The sequence below is a fragment of the Heterocephalus glaber genome, unplaced genomic scaffold (genome assembly GCF_053883595.1).
Source record: "Heterocephalus glaber isolate CG9 unplaced genomic scaffold, H.glaber_assembly_v1.0 deba00000546, whole genome shotgun sequence".
Taxonomy (NCBI): Eukaryota; Metazoa; Chordata; class Mammalia; order Rodentia; family Bathyergidae; genus Heterocephalus; species Heterocephalus glaber.
In genome coordinates, this window is record NW_028258147.1 from 30,031,811 (window position 1) to 30,051,773 (window position 19,963).

General features: G+C 39.5%; 1 protein-coding gene across 7 annotated transcripts in view; it reads left to right on the top strand.

Annotated features, from left to right (window-relative positions):
- Positions 1–19,963, top strand: part of Slc25a13 (solute carrier family 25 member 13) — a 423,604-nt gene that overhangs the window by 359,036 nt on the left and 44,605 nt on the right. For 5 of the 7 annotated variants that reach the window (XM_087204454.1, XM_004862720.4, XM_087204457.1 and 2 more), the window contains 6 exons: positions 580–673; positions 878–962; positions 4,396–4,483; positions 4,947–5,105; positions 18,347–18,399; positions 19,736–19,816. In XM_087204454.1, the coding sequence (XP_087060580.1) occupies positions 580–673; positions 878–962; positions 4,396–4,483; positions 4,947–5,105; positions 18,347–18,399; positions 19,736–19,816 (560 nt within the window). The remainder of the gene's footprint in view (positions 1–579; positions 674–877; positions 963–4,395; positions 4,484–4,946; positions 5,106–18,346; positions 18,400–19,735; positions 19,817–19,963) is intronic. The other 2 variants (XM_087204455.1, XM_004862721.4) reach the window with 1 other exon arrangement.

Sequence of the window (19,963 nt, forward strand, 5' to 3'; positions counted from 1 at the left end):
CTTGCCACGTTTTAAATAAACCAAAGACAGTACTTAAATTAGAAAAACATGTAAAGTTTCTTGAATATTTTCAGACCTTGCTAAAGCTTGAGCTAAATTGACAGCCTCTAAAGTGGCCTTCAAAAGTACATGAGGAATTCAACAGACTTGTATTGCAGACTGTGTAAGTTGATCTATGAACTTGAATAAGATACTGTATTATTTTTAATGGAATTTTTTTTCCTAAAACAGAGATTCACTTAGGAATTCTACCTAATAAAACCTATTGGGACCTTTGCGTATGAAGTTTCATATATGCTTGTTTCCTCATTTTCCTTGATCTGAAATTTGAGTAACACCCTGTGTTGTTTATTCAGATGACACTGAACTTGTCAGCTAAATGTTGGAAAAAGTACTCTGCATACTCTTCCAAGTGAATGAAAGAACTACAGAAATTCTCACCCTATTTGGATTGCCTTGAATTCTGTGACTGATAATAATAAAGTTTTGTGATGTTCACTTATTCCAGTGCCTTGAATTAATGCTAAATTTAATGTTATTCCTTCTTGAATCTTTTCCTTCTAACTTTTTTCCATACAGAGGAGTTTGTTCTGGCAGCTCAGAAATTTGGTCAGGTTACACCCATGGAAGTAGACATCTTGTTTCAGTTAGCAGATTTATATGAGCCAAGGGGGTAAGTTGGCTTTTTTTTTTAATTAGCTTAATAAAAGGAGGCTTGAAGGTAGGGATGGAAGGAGGGCAGCAAGGAGGAGAAAAAAAAAGCAAATGAAAGGCAACACTAAAATATGGGAAATGATAAAATGGACACTTCAAAATTCCATAATGTGAATTTAATAAATTGGTATTTTGTTTCTGCTTGTGCTTGTTTTCCCTCCAGACGAATGACTTTAGCAGATATTGAGCGAATTGCTCCTTTGGAAGAGGGAACTCTGCCCTTCAACTTGGCTGAAGCCCAGAGGCAGGTAAGTGAAAGGAACAGATTTGCACCCTGATGTTCCCTTAGGGAGACACCCCCAAGCCCCTTTTCACTTGCAGTTGCCCTTCTGGTATTGGTATCTGACTTACATTTTTTCATCTTCCCACTCAAATCCAGATAATTTTCAGAGGGCTGAAAAGAGAAGTTACTTAGAGACCTTCTGATGAACAGATACTGGCATTTGTTTGTTTCTTTCATAGATGGGTTGATTTTCTCATGCACTGGAAGCCACACACTCTCAAAATGTGTAGATTGATTCTTCTTCCCTAAACCTCATGTTAAGGGATGTGTAGAGAAGCCCTGGGTTGGTGTCACTGCCCCTGTCAGCCTCTGCATGTTGCTAAATGCAAACCATCTCTACTCTGCAGAGCAGCGCTCTGTCAGTGCATTGTCTAAGTGCCATGCCTTCTGTTTTTCTGAATATCAAAATGAGATAATTTTGTTTAGTCTGGAGTCATAGTTTGAAGGCTTTTAGATCTATTTTCTCTATGAAAAGATTCATAAGTTATGTGGAAACAATTTTAGGAATGTTAAATTTTATTTTATGGTTAACAGAAACCAATCACTTGAAGTTATGGGAGTCAGAAACTTAAGACACGGTACCTCCTCGTTTAACTCTTGCTCGACTCTATTGGTCAGGCTTAGAGAAGAAAAGCCTTCATAACGTGTGTTGTGTTTGCAGGCATTTGTAAAATAAATCCCCTCGCAGACAGAGTGTCGTTTTTAGAAAAATACCTCCTTTAAGGCAAAGCCATCTCTGAATCCTCTGAGACCTCACTGTTTTTGGCTTGGGGCTCTGGGTCTGTACAGAGACGCCAGTTTGACCACAATGGGTTGATGCAGGCTACATTTTTAGGACTGTCAGGCTTGGAGCCAGGATCCCCTCCTTTTAGCTCCTTCCCACCCAAAAGAAGCAGCAAGTTTTGTGTGCAGCATGTAAGTCAAAGTAGTGGGTGTGTGCTCAGTAAATCCTAACGAGGCACCTCTGGAACCCAGCTGGCTGTGGTTAAAAGAGGAAGCCGATTTCCCTTAGTGCAGGAGAAAGAACTGCATAATCACGTCCAGAGGTGGAAGCAACATTGCTTTCCCTCCCTTTGATTTTAAACAATGCTTATGAGATGATTATCTCTTCATCTGTATAACACCAACTATTGTAGAAATTTGGGGATTAAGAAAAACAGTTTTTGTGTTACGTCTCTCTTGTTCTCCAGCTGGCAGTAGTCTCCCATCATTTCCATTTATGCCTTTTGCAGGTTTTGAGAGTTTGTAATGGGTACTTGTTGATACTGGCCATGAAAGGGTTAGACTAGTTTGATGAGATTTACAGCAGGAAATGATTGGCTGCTGCTTAGAGGTTTAGAGCAATTCACAGCGGCCTTCCAGGAATACAGTGGGCTTTTTACTGCATGAACCCCACTGGGCCCAACAGATTCAAGTGTAGGAGATCATCCACCTGTGGGCAAGTGTGCCTGTCCCAGCCCTGTGCAGTCCTTGAAGCATTTGTCCTCCACAGACCAGTGAAGGAGGAGGAGTCTTTCTTGTGTCATTTTAAGAACATACTACATTTCTTCTGAAAAGTTAAATGAAAGTCTGGAATTGCATTTGTCTTAGATAAGGAATTAGTGATAATTCCTTCCTCTCATTATTTTCAGAATATTTTTCACTCATTATTTTGATGCCAGAATGTTTCTAAGTATTGCATATTTTTATATATGTAAATAAAATAGTGCTTCTTTTTTGGATATGTCTGTCATAGTGAACATGTTACTGATCTCCATCTGTACACAGACAGAATTGGAAACAACCCATGGAATTTGCAGAAGAAATGTTTTACAGTCATAGAAATGCATATTCCTGTGTAAAACTATTTTCAGTCAGTTGTCTCTGAAGGAGATTACAAATCATCTCTTTGTATTAGAATTGTGTTACAGTGACAGCAACGAAAATTCAGTGGGTTGATACCTGGGGCTGGTGATTATTTTCATTGTTCGCTGATTTTAATTATCATAACTTTTGAGAAGCAAATTTTATTGAATGTATTTATTCATTCAACAGGTATTTATTAAACACTGACTAATGTCACCCTCATTTGACAACTCTGACATAAAATTACTGTTTTATTTATGCAGCCAGAAAAGTGCAATACTCTAAAGTGTTCTGGTCTCAGAAACACTAAGGATAATAGAGGTCAAAAGAACAGCAACACAGCCAGCACCTGCCCTAAAGTAGAAATTTTGGAAAGATAGGCAAAAGAGAGGAAAAAGTAACAATCGTTTGTAATACAGCCACCTACTTATAGTCACCATAAATATTTCGAATATCTCTGGGTAGTAAGGGTACCAAAATGTTAGTATTAATTTTATATGTGTGCATATAAATATATATATATAATATAATTTTAATAAAAATGACTCCATGTTGCACAATCTTAAAAAAGTGTTTTTCTAAAAAACTACCACTCAAAAGTAAAGAGAATTATACTGCCCACTGTGCTCTATTTAGCTTGTGTTTTCATATATGGTAGCTTGTAAACATTTTTACTAACATCAGCTGTCCTTCAACAATACCACTTTAAGCTGGATGTGGTGGTGCATGCCTGTTGTCCAGCACTTGGGAGGCTGAAACCAGAGGACCACTGCAAGTTTGAGGCCAACCTGGACTACGTTAGTGAATTCAAGGAAGGCCAACCTGAACTCCAAAGCAAGACCCTGTCACAAAAAAACAAAACAAAAACTTCTTTAATGACACATTTTCATTTTAAAGTAACAGAATTATGTTTTAAACAATTCTCTATTATTGGGCACTTAGGGTATTTAGCTTTTAAAAGAATACTGCATTTTATCATTGTTAGAGCTTGATACTTGTTTACATGTATGATTATTTTCTAGCCTGACTTTTTATAAGAAGAATTTCAGGCTCGGGTTATGTACATTTTGTGTATTTAGATGTGTATTATCAAATTTTCCTCAGCTTACACTGGGCTTAATGACAAATTGGAGAAAGCTTGTTTTTAATTAGCCCTTGCCAGTCTAGGTATTTCCATTTAAAACAAAAACAAAAAATATAAATCAAAAACTAGGCAAGTTGATTAATGAAGAATGATATAGTTATCTCATGAATATTTTAAAATTTGCATTTCTTCGATCATTAATGGGAATTGAACATTTGGAAATAATTTCATAATATTTTTGGTAGGAAATGGCTCTGATTATATTCAAATTTGACTTAAACATTAATAGCAATAAAAACTTTTTATTAATAAGTACTTAAGGAATCTAACCCTACTTTCCTCTTTCACATTTTGCTTGTATCACAGATTTAGAGCCCAGTAAGTAATTTTTTAAATAATATGAACTCTTTTTTTTCTGCCCCTGTTTTGTCCTCTGCCGGCCCGCTTTCCACATCGTGTGCATGCAAAGCAGAAGGCCCTGGGTGATTCAACTCGGCCAGTTCTCCTACAGGTTGCAGAGTCAGCCTACAGGTTTGGTCTGGGTTCCATTGCTGGAGGTTAGTCATGGATGAGAGTAAAATTATCATATTTGTTATTCCTTCTGTCTTTTCTTTGACTTTCCACCTACAGTTTTACAGGACAGAGCTCTCTCTCATTGTTTTACAAGCCACTTACCAGTCTATATCTATGAGGTAGGACCAGAGGAAATAAGGCTTTTGTCCATACCTACACACAGCCAGAGTCTTACAAATGACAATTTTCTCTTACTTATCTTCAGCCAGGCTTCCTAAAGTCAAGTTAATAATGAGGTTAGGCTGTGGTGATAGCCTTTTAATTTAAACTGTGACATCCTTTTATCAGGGGATACTTAAATAAAATTCCATAATGATATATTAAGGGTAGTATGGTTTTTAAATCAGTACATGGGAATTTTGCATCTCTTCTGAGCCTTTGATTTTACCCTCCTTTTTTCCTTCATTTGACCTTAATTCCCTTTGAAATGTTGATATTTAATTTTAGCTGTTGGAGCCACTGCTGTGTATCCTATAGATCTTGTAAAAACTCGAATGCAGAACCAGCGATCAACTGGCTCTTTTGTGGGAGAGCTCATGTATAAAAACAGCTTTGACTGTTTTAAGAAAGTGCTACGCTATGAAGGCTTCTTTGGACTGTACAGAGGTTAGTGCCATGTGCTAAATTTATATAAAATGAAATAATAACCAAAAGTTTGGTTTCCTGTCTTAGTGCCTGAAATGCATTAGACTGTTAAAATGGAAATGCAGCAGATTCTCAATTATCCATGCTAGTGGGAATAGGCTGGAGGCATGTAGGGCATGGTTAATCAAAACAGCCCGTAATCTGAAAGCCATTTTTATTGCTCTTTTCTGTGTTTTATTTCTTAACATAATTATTTTGATAAACATCATCAGTGAGTGTTTAAAATATCCATTGTGTTCTTAAAGTATGACACTCACCAGCTAGTAAAGAAAGGTATCCTAGAGACAAGACAAAGTCTGCTCAGGATTCATGATTCTCCCAGAATGTACAGTGGTCTTATCCAAGGTTTCACTTTTCACAGTTTCAGCTACTCATGGTCAACCATGATCTGAAAATTCCAGAAATAAACAATTCATAACTTATAAATTATGCACTAGTCTAAGTAATATGATGATAAAGTAAGCCCCTGACATATGAATGAGTTCCGTCCTGGGAGAACGTTCCTAAGTTGTATTCATTCCTAATCAGTGAGTCTTACACAGTACACCTGTGAAAGTTCACAGCTTGATTGTTTGTAAGTTGTGGACTTTACTGTATCTCCCACTTTCCTGCTCTAAAAGGAAGCAAATGATCCTCCTCCTAATGCATTGTCAGGGTGAAGCCTAATTCTACACTAGAAGGCCCATGTCCTTCTCCTCAGTCCTTCTCATCATGTGGGCTTATGTCATCTCACATCCAGGAGAAGGGTGAAGAGTGCAAGATATTTTGAGAGACCACAGTCGCATAACCTTAATTATTGTATATTGGGCCAGGGATTTAGCTCAGTGGTTCTACCGCCTGCCCTGCAAGCGCAAGGACCCAAGTTTGATCCCCAGTACCAAAAAAAATTATAGTATATTATTATAATTGTTTTATTGTTATCAGTCTCTTTCTGTGCCTGAGAGAGAGAGAGAGAGGTACCTATTACGGATGTTCGGGACTCTGTACCACAAAATGATGACCAAGGGTTTGGTGGAGGCCTCTTTTCCTACCTATTTCTGAATTAAAGTTGCCTCTTTCCTTCCTCAGACTATGTATACAATGGAGTTGATTTACATAGCATTCCAACCAGGTCATCCCATCTCTTGTGCTCCTTTATTCACCTAAGAGTCATTAATCAGTGGTAACAGGAACAAAGACAATGGCCTTGCTAAGGGAAAGAATCCCACAGACCCTCTGCTTTCTGTTGGCATTGGCTTATGGAGACACATTGATATCCCAATATCCCTTTTCATGCTTGCTTTTTACAAAGAGCAGAGATGAGCATTTGTAGCAGGTAATATACAGAATCGCAAGGGGGCTCACACTAAGCTGCTTTGCCATTTGGCCAACTGCAGGTCTTCCCTCCACTCCCTATTGGAGCTTGCTCTTGAAGAAGGAAACAATCCTTAGTACTCTGTCCACTGAGGTGGATGGTGGCATTAGCAGTCTTGTAAACCCGAGCCTCTAGGGCTCTCCTGCCATCTGCTGACTCTAGTCTCCAGAGTAAGCAGCCACGTTAAACAAAAACCTCAGAAGCTGGGAGGTTTTCAACTGCAGAGAAGTTCCATTTTGTAGGTCCTATTATATAGGTAGATAACCCTCATCAAAGGCCTTTTGATCTTTTCTCTGCCCTCCTTTGCTGACCCCCTGCCTCTTCTCACAATTTGGAAGGTCTGTGACCCCAGGTGATTGATGATGACCCTGTGGGGTCACCACCTTCCATGTGAAATACCCATCCCCTTCCCATGACAACAACCTCCCAAATAAAATGGCTCCCTAGTGGTACAAGGTTAATGTCACAATTCCCTCTGGAGTGAGTTGGGCAAAAGTGGCTACCTTACCTGTTCATGTGGGTGGCTTTTTGAAAGGAGAACTTTGAACCTCTAGTCTAGACAGATGTTTGAGCCTTGGTGTTGCTTCTACCATTTTGTGGGCTTTTCTTTTATGGGTATTGGAATAAATGTCAAAAGTGCATTTAAAATTCTGAGAACCACTCCTAACACTGCTAAATGTCTTCAGTTTGCTTATGTTAACATGGTTTGTCTTTAATTTTTAATCCCTTCTCTTTGCTGTCTGGTCACACCTGGCAAGTTGTGATTCTTGGTTATACCTGGATTTCTCTTCTTTGACTTTTCCTTAGACAGAAAAGGTCAAAGTACACTTGAGTATTGAGTACTGAGCTAATGTGGGCAAGAAGAGAGGGTTATATCTCTTGCTGGCTCAGTTACTGCATGTGTAAGATGAGAGCTGCTGCTTTTAGCTTCTCAGGAAGGAGAAGTGAGCTGCCACATTAGAGATAGAGGCTCACTCTCGGCACCAGTTTATAACCAGCAGTTTTTCCAGCCTGCTCCGGGTGCCTGCACCCTCAGGGCAGAGGATGGAGCTGTCTGTCAGCATGATAAGTGGACTGTGAATATAAGAAGATTAGCTCCGGGTGTCACCTATGTTCATTTCTTCCCCAGTTCTTACTTTTTCTTGCGGAAGATTTTAACAGAGATTTACTGTAAAACTCTTGCTCAGTTTCTATCTGTAATTTGGGTCTTGAGAGCAAAAGGATGATGGACAGTTCAAGTTTGAAAAAGGTAAGATTTGCAATCTTGCCTTGAAAATGACTTCTTCTCTTCTTGATTGGCCTTGGACCAATTCCCTTTAGTTTCTCGTACCTAATCATTAATTGTATGCAACAACATGTTTGTAAATACTAATCACTGGGCAAGAGGGAGAACAGATGAAGATATACGTGGAAAAGATCATTTAATCTGTTGTGTAAAGTAAATAATAATAGAAATAAAACAACTGAATTGTTTCAGAGACTCACTATTGTAACTCTTATTTACAGTGATATAAAATAACTGCTTGTGATTCTTTGTACTTTCTCATTAAATGTAATTTTATTGTTTTAAAATTTTATCTTTCTAAAGGAAAACAGTTAAATTTAAATTTTGAGAATATAAACTTGCCACAGTTACTGCTTTCACCTGGCAATATTTGAGATGTTGGAGTACATTTCTAATTTATAAACATGTTTCAAAATATTGAGCATTTTTTCATAGTTTAGAATTTTGCATAACATGTAATTTTTCTCCATCAAGACATATATAATTGCTTCTCTTTCCTGAATAGGATAATTAGGGAATTTTGCAGAAGTGAGGTCTCTCCCCTATTTAAGATTACCTTTGTATGTACAGTACTTTTTAAAAAGTTGTTGAATGACTGAAAGAAGGTGCTTTTGCAGCATGTGTTCTTTTTTTTTTTTGTATTAAATTCTTTTATTGGTACATTGTAGGTATACAACACAATTACATTTCTCATTGGGAATTGTACCTTTATATAATGCATCTTGGTTCTTATTTTTTCCCCATTCCTAGCCCTCCCTTCACGCCCTCCACCCTTCCCTATTTACAAAGACTTTATTTCCATTTCTCATCATTTTTCCTTTCCCTTCTTTCCTTTCCCCTGCCCCTCCCACTACCCCTACCCCTTTGGACCTTTTCTTCCTATTTTACATTATCGATTATTCATTCTAATCATTGGTACATTTTAGGTATACAATATAATGACATTCATCATTGGAAATTTGCACCTTTACATAGTCTCTCTTGGTTCTTATTTTTCACCCTTGCCCAGCCCTCCCTTCAACCCCTCCATTCCTCCCTGTTTACAAAGATTTTGTTCCTGTTTTTCCATTTTCTCATATTAATCCCATTCCCTTCTATCCTTTCCCCTAGCCCTCCGACTTCCTTCCCCTTTGCCCCTTTTCTTCCTATTTCACATTACCTATTATACATTTAGTCCTTATTTACACTTTCAGTTTCTCACACCAGAGAAACTATTCAGTATTTACACATGTTGCAACCTGTGTTCTTATTATAAGGTTATAACCATCTCTCTGTCATACTGCCTGTCCCTTAAAACCAGAATTCCGGAAGCTGTTTTTGTGCTTAACACTAGTTCCCTATGGAACTAGAATGAAAATTATTTCTAAAGAATTTATTCAGTACTTCAGGATACACTTTTTTGCTTTCACTTTTTCTGGCAGCTGCCAGCATCTGCACATAGTCCTGGAAGTGTCCATCAGTAACCAGGGAACACATCTGAATCCCTGCCCACTGTCCCATGTTGACTGATTCCCTAGGCTTGAGGACTTCAGCGATAGTCTTCAGCAGTGCCTTGGAGCATCACCAGAAATTGTAACACTGGGAGCTGGTTAGTTGTTATCTCCAGGGCTCTGGTCTCTGTGTAGGTCCCTATTTCTCAGTCTCCAGGAGACCCTTATTTTTTACATATGAACTCCTTAAAAGTATGAGGACACTGGATCTATAAACTGTCTCTATAATACAGACTACTTTCTGTACAAGAAAATGACTAATTTTCCCAGATTGTTTGTGGTGGGGTGGGGGTGGGGCTAATTTATGAAAATCTGTCCCACAGGTGAAGTCTGTTTGTATTATTTCAAGAAATAATACAGTACCTGAAATGGTCCAGCACTACCTGAAGTCACTTATAAAAGTCTTCCTCTGTTTCCTCCTGTCACTAGGCCAATTTAATTCACTCAGCTGTTCAAAACCCACAGTGAATTCACCTAACAGCCTGTATGGTTTGAGTGAACCACAAGAGCAGATGAATCAGTCATGGCCTGCTATGCACTGGGCATGTTTAAGAGGAATAATTGGGTAAATCGCCTCATGTTCCAGGAATAACTAATTTCTGCTTTTAAACTTATTACAACCTCATCTCTCAGATGCCTCAGGTGATGAGATGAACAGCCTTAAAAATTAGGAAATGTTTTGGGAGGATCTTTGGGAAGGGCATGCATTCAAAAGAAATCAAGGTCCATCAGAAATACTTCCTATAGTTGTTTCTGTTAGTAGGAGAATCCATAAGAAGAATTTCCTAGAAAGAGACATTAGATAATGTCATGAATTAAATTTAGTTTAGAGCAGTCCTTAATTTTCAAAGTAATTGACTGTCATCATCATCATCATCACATCATCAGTCCACACTGACTGAGGTTTGCAGGATTCTGAATGTGTCAGTCTCGTGTTGTCTGTCTAGTGTGAAGCAGTCATCCTCCATCCTGGAATGTTCTCAAGGTGACATCTAGAGGATGTTGTGATATCTCAGGAAGCCATTGATCGGTGTGTTTTCCAGGAGGGAGTTTTATCAGGCAGCTAGGTTAAGCCGAGTCTCTTCTGATGATTAGTGGTGCTATAGAAAGGAGTGAAATTCTGTGGACTTGAAGTAAGATTCCTTCTTGCATAATTCTTGTGGATAAAAATAGATTGGTAAGTCTTAGCACCAAAATAAAGTCAGGCTTCTGCTTTGCATTCCTTACGAACATATGCATCTTAGAATAAATCACAGTTAGTCTGAGAACTGCCGTGACACATGGGCCTATCCTTGTCCAGCAAGGCTTTTAATGAGTGCAGAATGGGTTGTTTTGAGTCTTATTTTCTTGGGCAGTTTTTGCACACTTTTAGTTAGGGTGTTAATTGTCAAGAAACCAAAAGGCAGATATTTCATTATAGGAAGACAAGAATAAGCAAAAGACTCGAACAGTTTTTATGTTATCAAATCTCCAGATAGCTTTAGTGAACCAATTATAACAAGCACATGGCATTGTGATCTGCGTAGTCTGGTGACAGAAACTCAAACTTAGGTGAGTAAGAGTATTGTTAGAGGATTAAGAGGGCCAGACGAGAACAGTGATGAGCTTAGGAAATTGGGAAAGGTGCCAAAAACATGAAACTATACATAGTCTAGAGAAGGAGAATTTGATGAACACATTCATTTCAGGCCTCAGGAATGGTAATTCCTAACCAGCTACTGTTGATGCTGAGACTGAAACAAGAGAAATTGATGAAACCTCAGAGTTTAGAGAGAAGGAAAGATAGCTAGGCTCCTGAGAGTTGTCATGTACTAATAAACACCTGAAAGAGACTCTATGATCCTTCTTCCCATCACCTCCACTTGGGCAAAGCCTCATAGTCCAGGACTTTAGAGGAACTGACTTCTAGACCTTGATCAGTGTCATTCATTTTATATTTAAACACTCAGTCTCCCAGAGGCATCCTGAGCTGTAGGTTAGTTAAACAGATGGTGCCTGAAATTTTGAATAAAGCATTTAACCCAGGTAAACAGGCATTGAAATTTCATGGCCACCCTTGCACCTACGCTCTTTCCCCAGGTCCACTGTTTCGCCACTTTGGGTACCAGCCCAGAGAGCCTGTGTGGAACTGGACTGCAATGAGGGTTTTGAAATGGGATAGTGCAGTTGGGAAGGTGGAAGTGCCTCAGGACTGGAGGCAACATGAGTCAAAAGCAGACAGATGAAGAGGAGTGAGAAAAGAATGCTTGACCAAGTGAAGAGAGAAAGGCATGGAAAAAGAAACAAGAATAAAAGCTATAAGGTAGGGCACTCAGAGTGCTGGTAGCTCCAGAATAAAGGTTAATCTGATGTTGAAAGCAAGGGAGGCTCTCAGCGAAGACTGGGAAGTGTAGTAGCCTCAATAGTGAAGTCAAGAGGGTAAGAATTTAGCATAGTAGGGGTTGCTTCTGGGTTGAAGCAAGGTAACAGAACAGTATGCTGGCCGTGGCTTTACTTGTGGGCAATGGCTGTCTTGTGGATGAATCTCTCTTACCAGATTCTGCTGCTTGTCTCTTACCTGAATGTCTTTGGCCCTGCCTTATGTGCTCTATATTATTCTCAGTGCTACTCTTGAACTTGTTTTTGTCTTAGTTTTTTAGTTTTTCCCTTATTAGAAGTTCTCAATCTCTGTAGTCCTGCTTGTCATGTCTAGCATGTTTTTTGAAACAACAGCTGTGTGCAGCTATAGTTGTCTGTGGACCATCAGCCTGGTTTCTGACCACTGCTTTCCTAAAGAGCCTAGTAGGAAGGAGCTGGAGACTGAGCAGGGGAGGCATAATGTCGATGCCTACATTGTGGCCACTTTCCTTTTCTATATGAAAGTTCCAGTCAGTGCATCGTGCTGGCCACAGGAGTTGGGGCCCCAGAGAAAATTTTCAGAATAGTCTAGTTTGGAAGAAATGCCTTTGTGAAGCAGAGAGGGAAGTTGGTGTAGTAGTGTAGTACTAACAGTACTAGTGGGAAAAGTTAAACATTAGGGGTTGGAAAAGCCTGGTGTGACAAGAGTGGTGGGCCTGAGTAGCTAGCTGGTGACTGGGAGGCAAACTGTTTAGCTTCCCATATTCATTTCTGTGTAGGAGGGGGAAGAATAAATCACAGTAATGATGGCGGGGATACTGATGAAGATAAACATTAACATGAACAACAACAAAACCCATTTCTGTAGTATGTACTGTTGTGACCTGGCCCTGTTCTGAGGGATTTGCCTCTGTTAACTCATTTTCTCTTCACATTTACTCCGTGAGATGGTGCCATGATTATTCCCATGCAATGGGTATAGAAACTAACATACAAAGAGATTGAGTAACTTGTTAGCAATTACATAGGAAATAAACAACAGAGTGAGAATTCAAACCCAGCAGCCAGGCTCCAGACCCATGTTCTTAACCATTCAGCTCTTCTGCACCCCATAGAAATTACGTTGTAAAAAGTTATTTATCAGCTGAGGTTAAGAAATGTTTAAATTCTTAACGAAAAAAATTTATTTTAGCTTAGAAACAGTTGGAGATGTGTTATTAGGTCTGTACCACTTCCTTATCTTTGCCTGCAGAAGTAGGGCCCCTAGACACTCTGAGACCATATGTGCCTTCACTGCCTGGGGACAGCTCTTCTAAGGGTAGATATAATGTCATGGGGACACCACCTTATTCCTTACCTAATTCTGCACTGTGAACATTATTCAGGCTGATTTGCCTCTTGTAAACAAGAGAAGAATCAAGGGTATGTCTTGAAAAGTTAGGGCGAAAGAAATATTGCCTGTTCTGGATACATAAAATCAGAAAATGAAGAGTATCTGGCTTTGTATACATTTACTCTTGGGATTATCAAAATGAACCATCAAATAGTAATCAGCACTCTTGTTTTAACAGTGAGAACCCTAAAGTCAAAGAGTAACTTAGCTAGTATCACCCAACAGGGAAGAGGGCAAACCTAAGGTTCAGCTCAGGTCTGTCTACCTCTTAAGCACATGCCCAAGCTGTTCATTTTGCTGCCAGGCTATTGGAAGTAAATAGATTTCGTGAGTTACTTTCACAGTTCCCCACAGCTCTGAAATCTAGAATTATATTCCTAAAAGGTTCTTAGGTCAAGAATAGTGCAGTAGCCCTCTAACCTAGCCCATTGCTCTCAGGAGCCTCTTTCTGGGATGCTGTCTGACACTGAAGTTGAGTGAGGTCTTCCAATGTGGGCTTGGTTCCCACATTCCCAGCTTAGTACTCACTGCGTTGCACAAGGCACTGGACTCAGAAGGGATAGTGTGATTTATATCTCCAACCTGTGAAATCTGAATACAAAATACTGTATTAATACTGTACCCTGTAAATCTTTTCTCGCATTAGCAACCTTCTGGGAGAATAAAGTTTGCCACAGAAGCATTGCCACATGTGCTGATGGAGCTGAACTCAAAAGAGAAGATTAGAAAACTAACCACACTAATAAATTTTATTTGAGACAGTTGGAAAATAGACTGCTGTTTTGACAAGTTAGAAACAACACACACATCCAGTCTCTGTTTTGAATGGTTAAAATGAATTTCCAGGACCCAACAGAAACATCTTATATTACAAACCTGATTTTTCTGCTGAGTTACCCAGATGTCAAACATATATGCCCTGGAAACTGAAAAGTGACTGTGAAGTACCTTAACTAGAGTGGGGGCTGTAGGCCTTACCAAGACTTGTTACTCATCCACCTCTGAGGTCTAGATATAAGCACAGTTACTGGAATTCCCCCCTCTGCAAGTGTTTTTTTTTAATTGCCCACAGATCATGCCACCTCCTGAAGAGCATTTACCCAAACTGATGGTATCAAGGCCTCATCTGTAGTGGGCTCAGCTTGTAACCCACAGCCAGATGTTTTTCTCTTTAGCCAAGGTGATTGCCACAAGCATACTTAAGCATGGCCTTTGTGTGCCAGCATCTGGCCCAGACCTTAGGAATGGATGTGTACTTTGGTTTTATTCTTACAGAGTTGAAGTTCTTCATTTAGTGTAATGAAACATATAACCTCTGATCATATTACTTTAATCTCATAATTGCTCTTCTTGCCTTGGGTCTTTGCCCTTGCCAAGTGTTACTTAGCTGCGTCTATAATTTTTTACTTTTTGAACCTTAACTTTTTAAACTTTTTTTGAACCTTACTTTTTACTTTCGTTTGTCGACCAAATGAATTTGTCCTTGGACCTTACTGTAGCTCAGCTTTGAAAGAAGTACTGTACCTTGCCAGGTAATAGCACAGAAGCTGGAACCAGACTGCTTGGGTTGAATCCCACTGCCCATCTAATAACTTGGTGACCTTGGGCAGCTTCTTTGAAGTCAGCCTCAGTTTCTTTATCAATTGATGGAGGCAAAAATATTATACACTGCTGGGCATGGTGGTACAGGCCTGATAATCCTAGCATTTGGGAGGCTGAGGCAGAAGGATCACGAGTTCAAAGCCAGCCTGGGGTACACACCATACCCTGTCTCAAAAAAACAAAAACAAAAACCATGTACCACATAGGTTGTCGTGTAGATTAAATGTGTTAATTCACATAAAACACACTGACGTAGTACCTAGTATTTAGTAAGTGCCCCAGTTCTACCATTATCATATATTACAAGATCTTCTGTGATCTAACCACAGCCCCCAGTGACTTTGCCCCGACTCTGAGTGTGCCATCATCTTGAGATTTGGTGTCTTTACACATATCATCCCCTCTCCCTAGACCACAGTCCCCCTCATTCTATTCCTCTCTTCTCTCCAGGGAACCTCTGCTTATCAGTAATACTGAGGCAGGATAACTGGTTCTCTCCCCTGTGTGCTCCTAGTACTTTGATGGTTCTGAGCTGTGTTGCTCACCAGGCAGTTTTCAGGTGTTCTGTTTTCTTTCTGGTACATAGAGACAGTTAGGGTTCATTTTTCCTCTAAACAGAATTTTTTGAGGAAGAGATACCCATCTCATTATGTTCATTTTAATACCAGCTCCACAGAGAGGACATTTGATAAATGTTTGTTCCATGAATAAATACTTGTTGCCTTCGTTTATGTCTTAAAGATAGGACATGTTCACTTTGTTTTCTGCGATTCACAATGCATTACAAAATTTATGCTGAGAAAGACAAATTTCAGTAGGTTATAAGTCTAGATGAAGTGATTGTATCTAACACTGTAGTTACTTAGCTCTTTGGGCTGTTTTTTTTATTAGTCACTTAAAAAGACTGTCAGAGAGTGGTTACAGAGACAAGAAATCATCATTTAAATCATAGTGCTTTCAACTCACCCATAGTTTTGGTCAATGATTTAGTGATGAGAAAAATATATCTAACAAGTAAATATTTAAACATTTTTGGCTCTTGATCTGAATACAGAGAGTAAAATAGAGATTTCGTATATTAAGTTGTAGTTCAAACAGCTTTTGCCTGTTTTTTAACTCGTAGGAAATTAATATTTTTTCATTGGATACTAACTAAATCTTTCATCTCATAGATAACTTCTTAAAAGATGGATGAGTGCATTTGAAGGGGAGAGAATGCTTCGGCTCACTTAGATTACAAAAAGCACAGCCTTACTCAAGCTGGCAGGCACACAAGGGAGGCTTTTGGTGTGAATTCATGAAAGAGAGAAGAAAGGCAGAAATCTCATGGGGAACCAAGGACACACGTTACCCTGGAGCTTGGCTCAGGGGGACCAGAGGTAGTCAGAGCCAGCCTGTACCCTTTCATGGGCTGTGCTTTTCATGGGCTCTGTGTTTTCTCCAGTTGGTGTCCCCAGTCTTTTTGCTTCGTTCTCCTCTCCACCAACCTTCTTTCTTCGCTTATTCTGCTTCCTTGTGACATTGGCACATACTTAGTTTGCAGCTGGTCATTTTCCTGCTTCACTCATTACATCTTTTCAGTTTGTACCTCTGTGCTGACCAGCTCCATTGCCTCAAAGGACTCTCAGTTGTGCTTCTGAAGAGGGATTCTTGTTGGCTGGCTCCACTTTTGGTGCCAGGCCACAGGGTTCCCTTGCTGAACTCACTGGTTGCATATCTTTTAGGTGTCTTCCCATTGTCCAAGATGAAGCAGGCTCTGAAAATATAGCCACCTAGACAAGGGGTTGCAACCTCTTGTTGATCTGTGGGATCCAGGCAAGTTATATAAGTGAGAAGAAGAGGCTGGGTAGGGCTGCATATTAGCTACTTGACAGGGTTGAGGGGTGTCCAAGGGTATGAACTTTCAACTAGGAGAGCTTAGGTTTGAAATCCCAGTCTCACTATTTACCAGCTAGGTAACTTAGAACAAATTATTTAATCTCTCTGTTCCTTAGTTTCCTCTCTTTAGCATGGTTATTAGGATTAAATGGAATAATAAAGTCCTTAAAATGATGCCTGGAATATAATAAACATATAGCTGTATTTTAAATTTTCGTTAGTGTCAGCATCCTCATTATCATTTAGTTTTACAGTGAAATGGACTGTTGCTTTTTTTCCCCTAAAACATGAAGCTATCTAGGTCTATTTAGCTTTCCCTTTTTGGATAGCCAGGAGCAAAAAGAAACTTTCCTCTATTGTGAGGCTACTAACAGTGCAACAACAGTGAAAACTGATACTTGGTATTCAGCACTAGGGCAGGTAGGGACCTTGGTGGATTGGATGCACAGGTCCTTTCTAAAGGATGGAGACTCACCCACCTAGCACAGATTCCTGTGATGGCATAGAGGCTGGGGGCTGCCAGATCTGTCTGTCTTTGCAAGACTATGCAGTCAAACACACCTGCAGGTCAGATACATGCAGCTCACACCTCGTGACCTCTGTTCGTGGACTGCTTCTCTAAGATGACGTGTGGATAAGGGTAGTCGCTCAGAAGAGGCTACAAGTGGACCCTCTGTATAAATGAATTAAAAAAACTGTACTTGCCAACAAAAGATGGCACTATGAAGCCCCTCCCCAAGACATCAGGGTATTATATACTTGTACCCTCAGGGTTAGCTTAGTGTCTGTTTCATTTTGTTTCTTAGAACAAGTGAAAAATGACATTTTAAAATTCAGATATTTAGGCCCACTGTTGTTTTAACTGCCTTTTTAAAAAGTGGCCCTTTCCTGTCAAAGGCCACACCTCCTTTTACTCTGGGTCTTGCTGAACTCCCACTCAGCAGGACAGATCCACAGTTGAGGTCTTTACTTGTCACCCCAAAGCTATTTTTTTCTTATTCTTCCTCATCTGTGCCCACTGTTCATGCTAAAATCTGAGCCCTTTTGTTCAACCCCAGCTCTCTCTCTTCCTGAGACACAATGTACACATGCTCACATACATGTATACACACACACACACACAGTCTGTATATCCTGTCTCTTTTCCACACAGCAGCCAGAATGGTCCTTTAAAAATATGAATTAGCACATTGCTCTCTTGGTTAAAACCCTCTATTTACTTCTCATCCAACTGAGAATAAATGAGGCTCGGGATCCTGGCCTGTGCTGTGGCTAACTCATCTGGCACCCACCTGTGTGCTCTCAAGCACATCAGGCTTGCTTCTCTGCTCCTTCCCTTATGCTGTCTGTTCCCCTTCTTGAAATGGATCTTTCTCCAATTGTCACCTCCCCTGGAAGGCTTCTGTTCCGTGTGAGACATGTGAGAGCATAATCTTTCTTGGAGTCCTGGGGTGGTCACAGAGTCATGGTTCCGTGAATGAATGGCTGAGCTATGAGCCTTTGGGGGGATGAGAAGAGTGTTAGGAAACCTATATGACATATGTCCACTGGCCTAGGAGGCAGGAAGAAGGGGAAGGCACAGACTTCTCCTAAAGTAATGAGATTTCCTATATCGCTAACACTGTTGATTTACACAATGTGCAAACTCCCCAGAATGTGAAAGGGAATTTACTTCGGTCTGATGTGGCTATTAGAAGTTAGTGCTTCAACATTCCATTTCAAGTATTCTCATTAAAGGTAATACCAGAAAATTGCAGTGAAGATTGCCCCAGTTTTTAAGTGGTGATCCCCTCTGCAGAGCTGTTGATTTGTTTAGTTAATGCTAATTTATTTAATATACTTCTGCTTCATGTTGATTTTTAGGTCTGTTGCCTCAGCTATTAGGAGTCGCCCCAGAGAAGGCCATAAAACTTACAGTAAGTCTTTTGAGTTGCTGCTTCTTAATAAGGGAATTTGCATATACTCACGAATCTAGGAGGTATTCTTCTTTGAGTCAGCAGGTTTGTGGTTACTCAGAGGTGCTATTAATTGGAAGGCAAGGCACTAACCAAGCACAGCTTTTCATTATTCCCTGTTTCACATGGAATGTCTGAAAATGTGATGATAAACTTGAGAAGATCGTTGGTGATTGCTGCCATCATCATTTCATCATCATAGCCACAGCAGTGAAATATCCTTTGTTACCTGCCATATTACAGACCTGACATGTCTTTTCCTGTTGTTTTAATTTTAAGTAAAGTGTGATCCACTGTGAACAAGTAAGGAAAGTAAGGCCTACAGGGTGTAAGTGGCCTGCCTATGGTCACATAGTTCATGAGCATGAGAACTAGAATTCAAAATCACATTTTCTGAATTCAGTACATGGACTCTTTCAGTTACATCTGCTGTTTATAGATTGTACATTTAGGATGTATTCTGTAAGCATTTGCCAAAGCCAAATAGGGAGGGCTCTATGTTCTAGCTGAAATTGATGCTTCATCAGACTGTTTGCCATGGGCCTGGCTCCAGTTGACAGACGATCGGTACCTTGTTCAAGTGTTTGTGGGGAGATAGATACTGTGTGTTTCTAAGACCATAAAGCCCCAGAAACTTAAACTACTGGGCCATTAGCATTGTCCATGAAATTCTTCTTGTACCATTTTATGATGTGACCTTGAGATAGTTAAGCTGCTCTGGCCTGTATCTGCCAAAAACTTACGATTGTTCCTTAAAATTGCTTGTAGTGCATTTCATTTTAAGAATATTATACTTAATTAATTAATGTAATTGATATTCTTTGAGAATCCTTGAGGAATTTTTAGATACTGAATTTCCACTGAGCTGAAAAATCTGCACAAATTGGTTTCAATGAGGAGTGCTATTTTAGATTAAATCTTGTTAGAAGACTTGAAAGTGATTTTTAATCAATCTTGTAAAACTGTTTTTAAAATATAGAATGAATGTTTTTATTTTGTCTTTCCAGTCACTACATCTCCCCTTTGATTCTATTGTAACTGTAGGACTTATTTGAATTTTTGGCTCATAACCCACCTACCTTTTAATTTTTCTCCCTGCAACATCAGAGATGCTTATATACAGTATGTTTTACCTTTAAAACAACTATATGTATGCTATTAAGAATACCTCTCTCAAATGATTTTTAGATTATCAATTTATGTAAAAGACAAATAACATCTTGGCAGGTGCATGTTTGTATTATGTAATGATTTTCTTTATAGTTTTCATCATCTTCTGTAAATATTTTTCTTTAAGGTGAATGATTTTGTGCGGGACAAATTTATGCGCAAAGATGGTTCGATCCCATTTGCAGCAGAAATTCTTGCTGGAGGCTGTGTAAGTACCTTCTGCAGATCTCCACATCAGACAGATTTGTCTCATATATGTATCACTGCCATGGTCAGCTTTGTGGACTAAGGCTTCTGTTTAATCACAGATCCTGTACAAAGGGAGAGTCTACAAGGGCACCTCCACTTTCCTAGA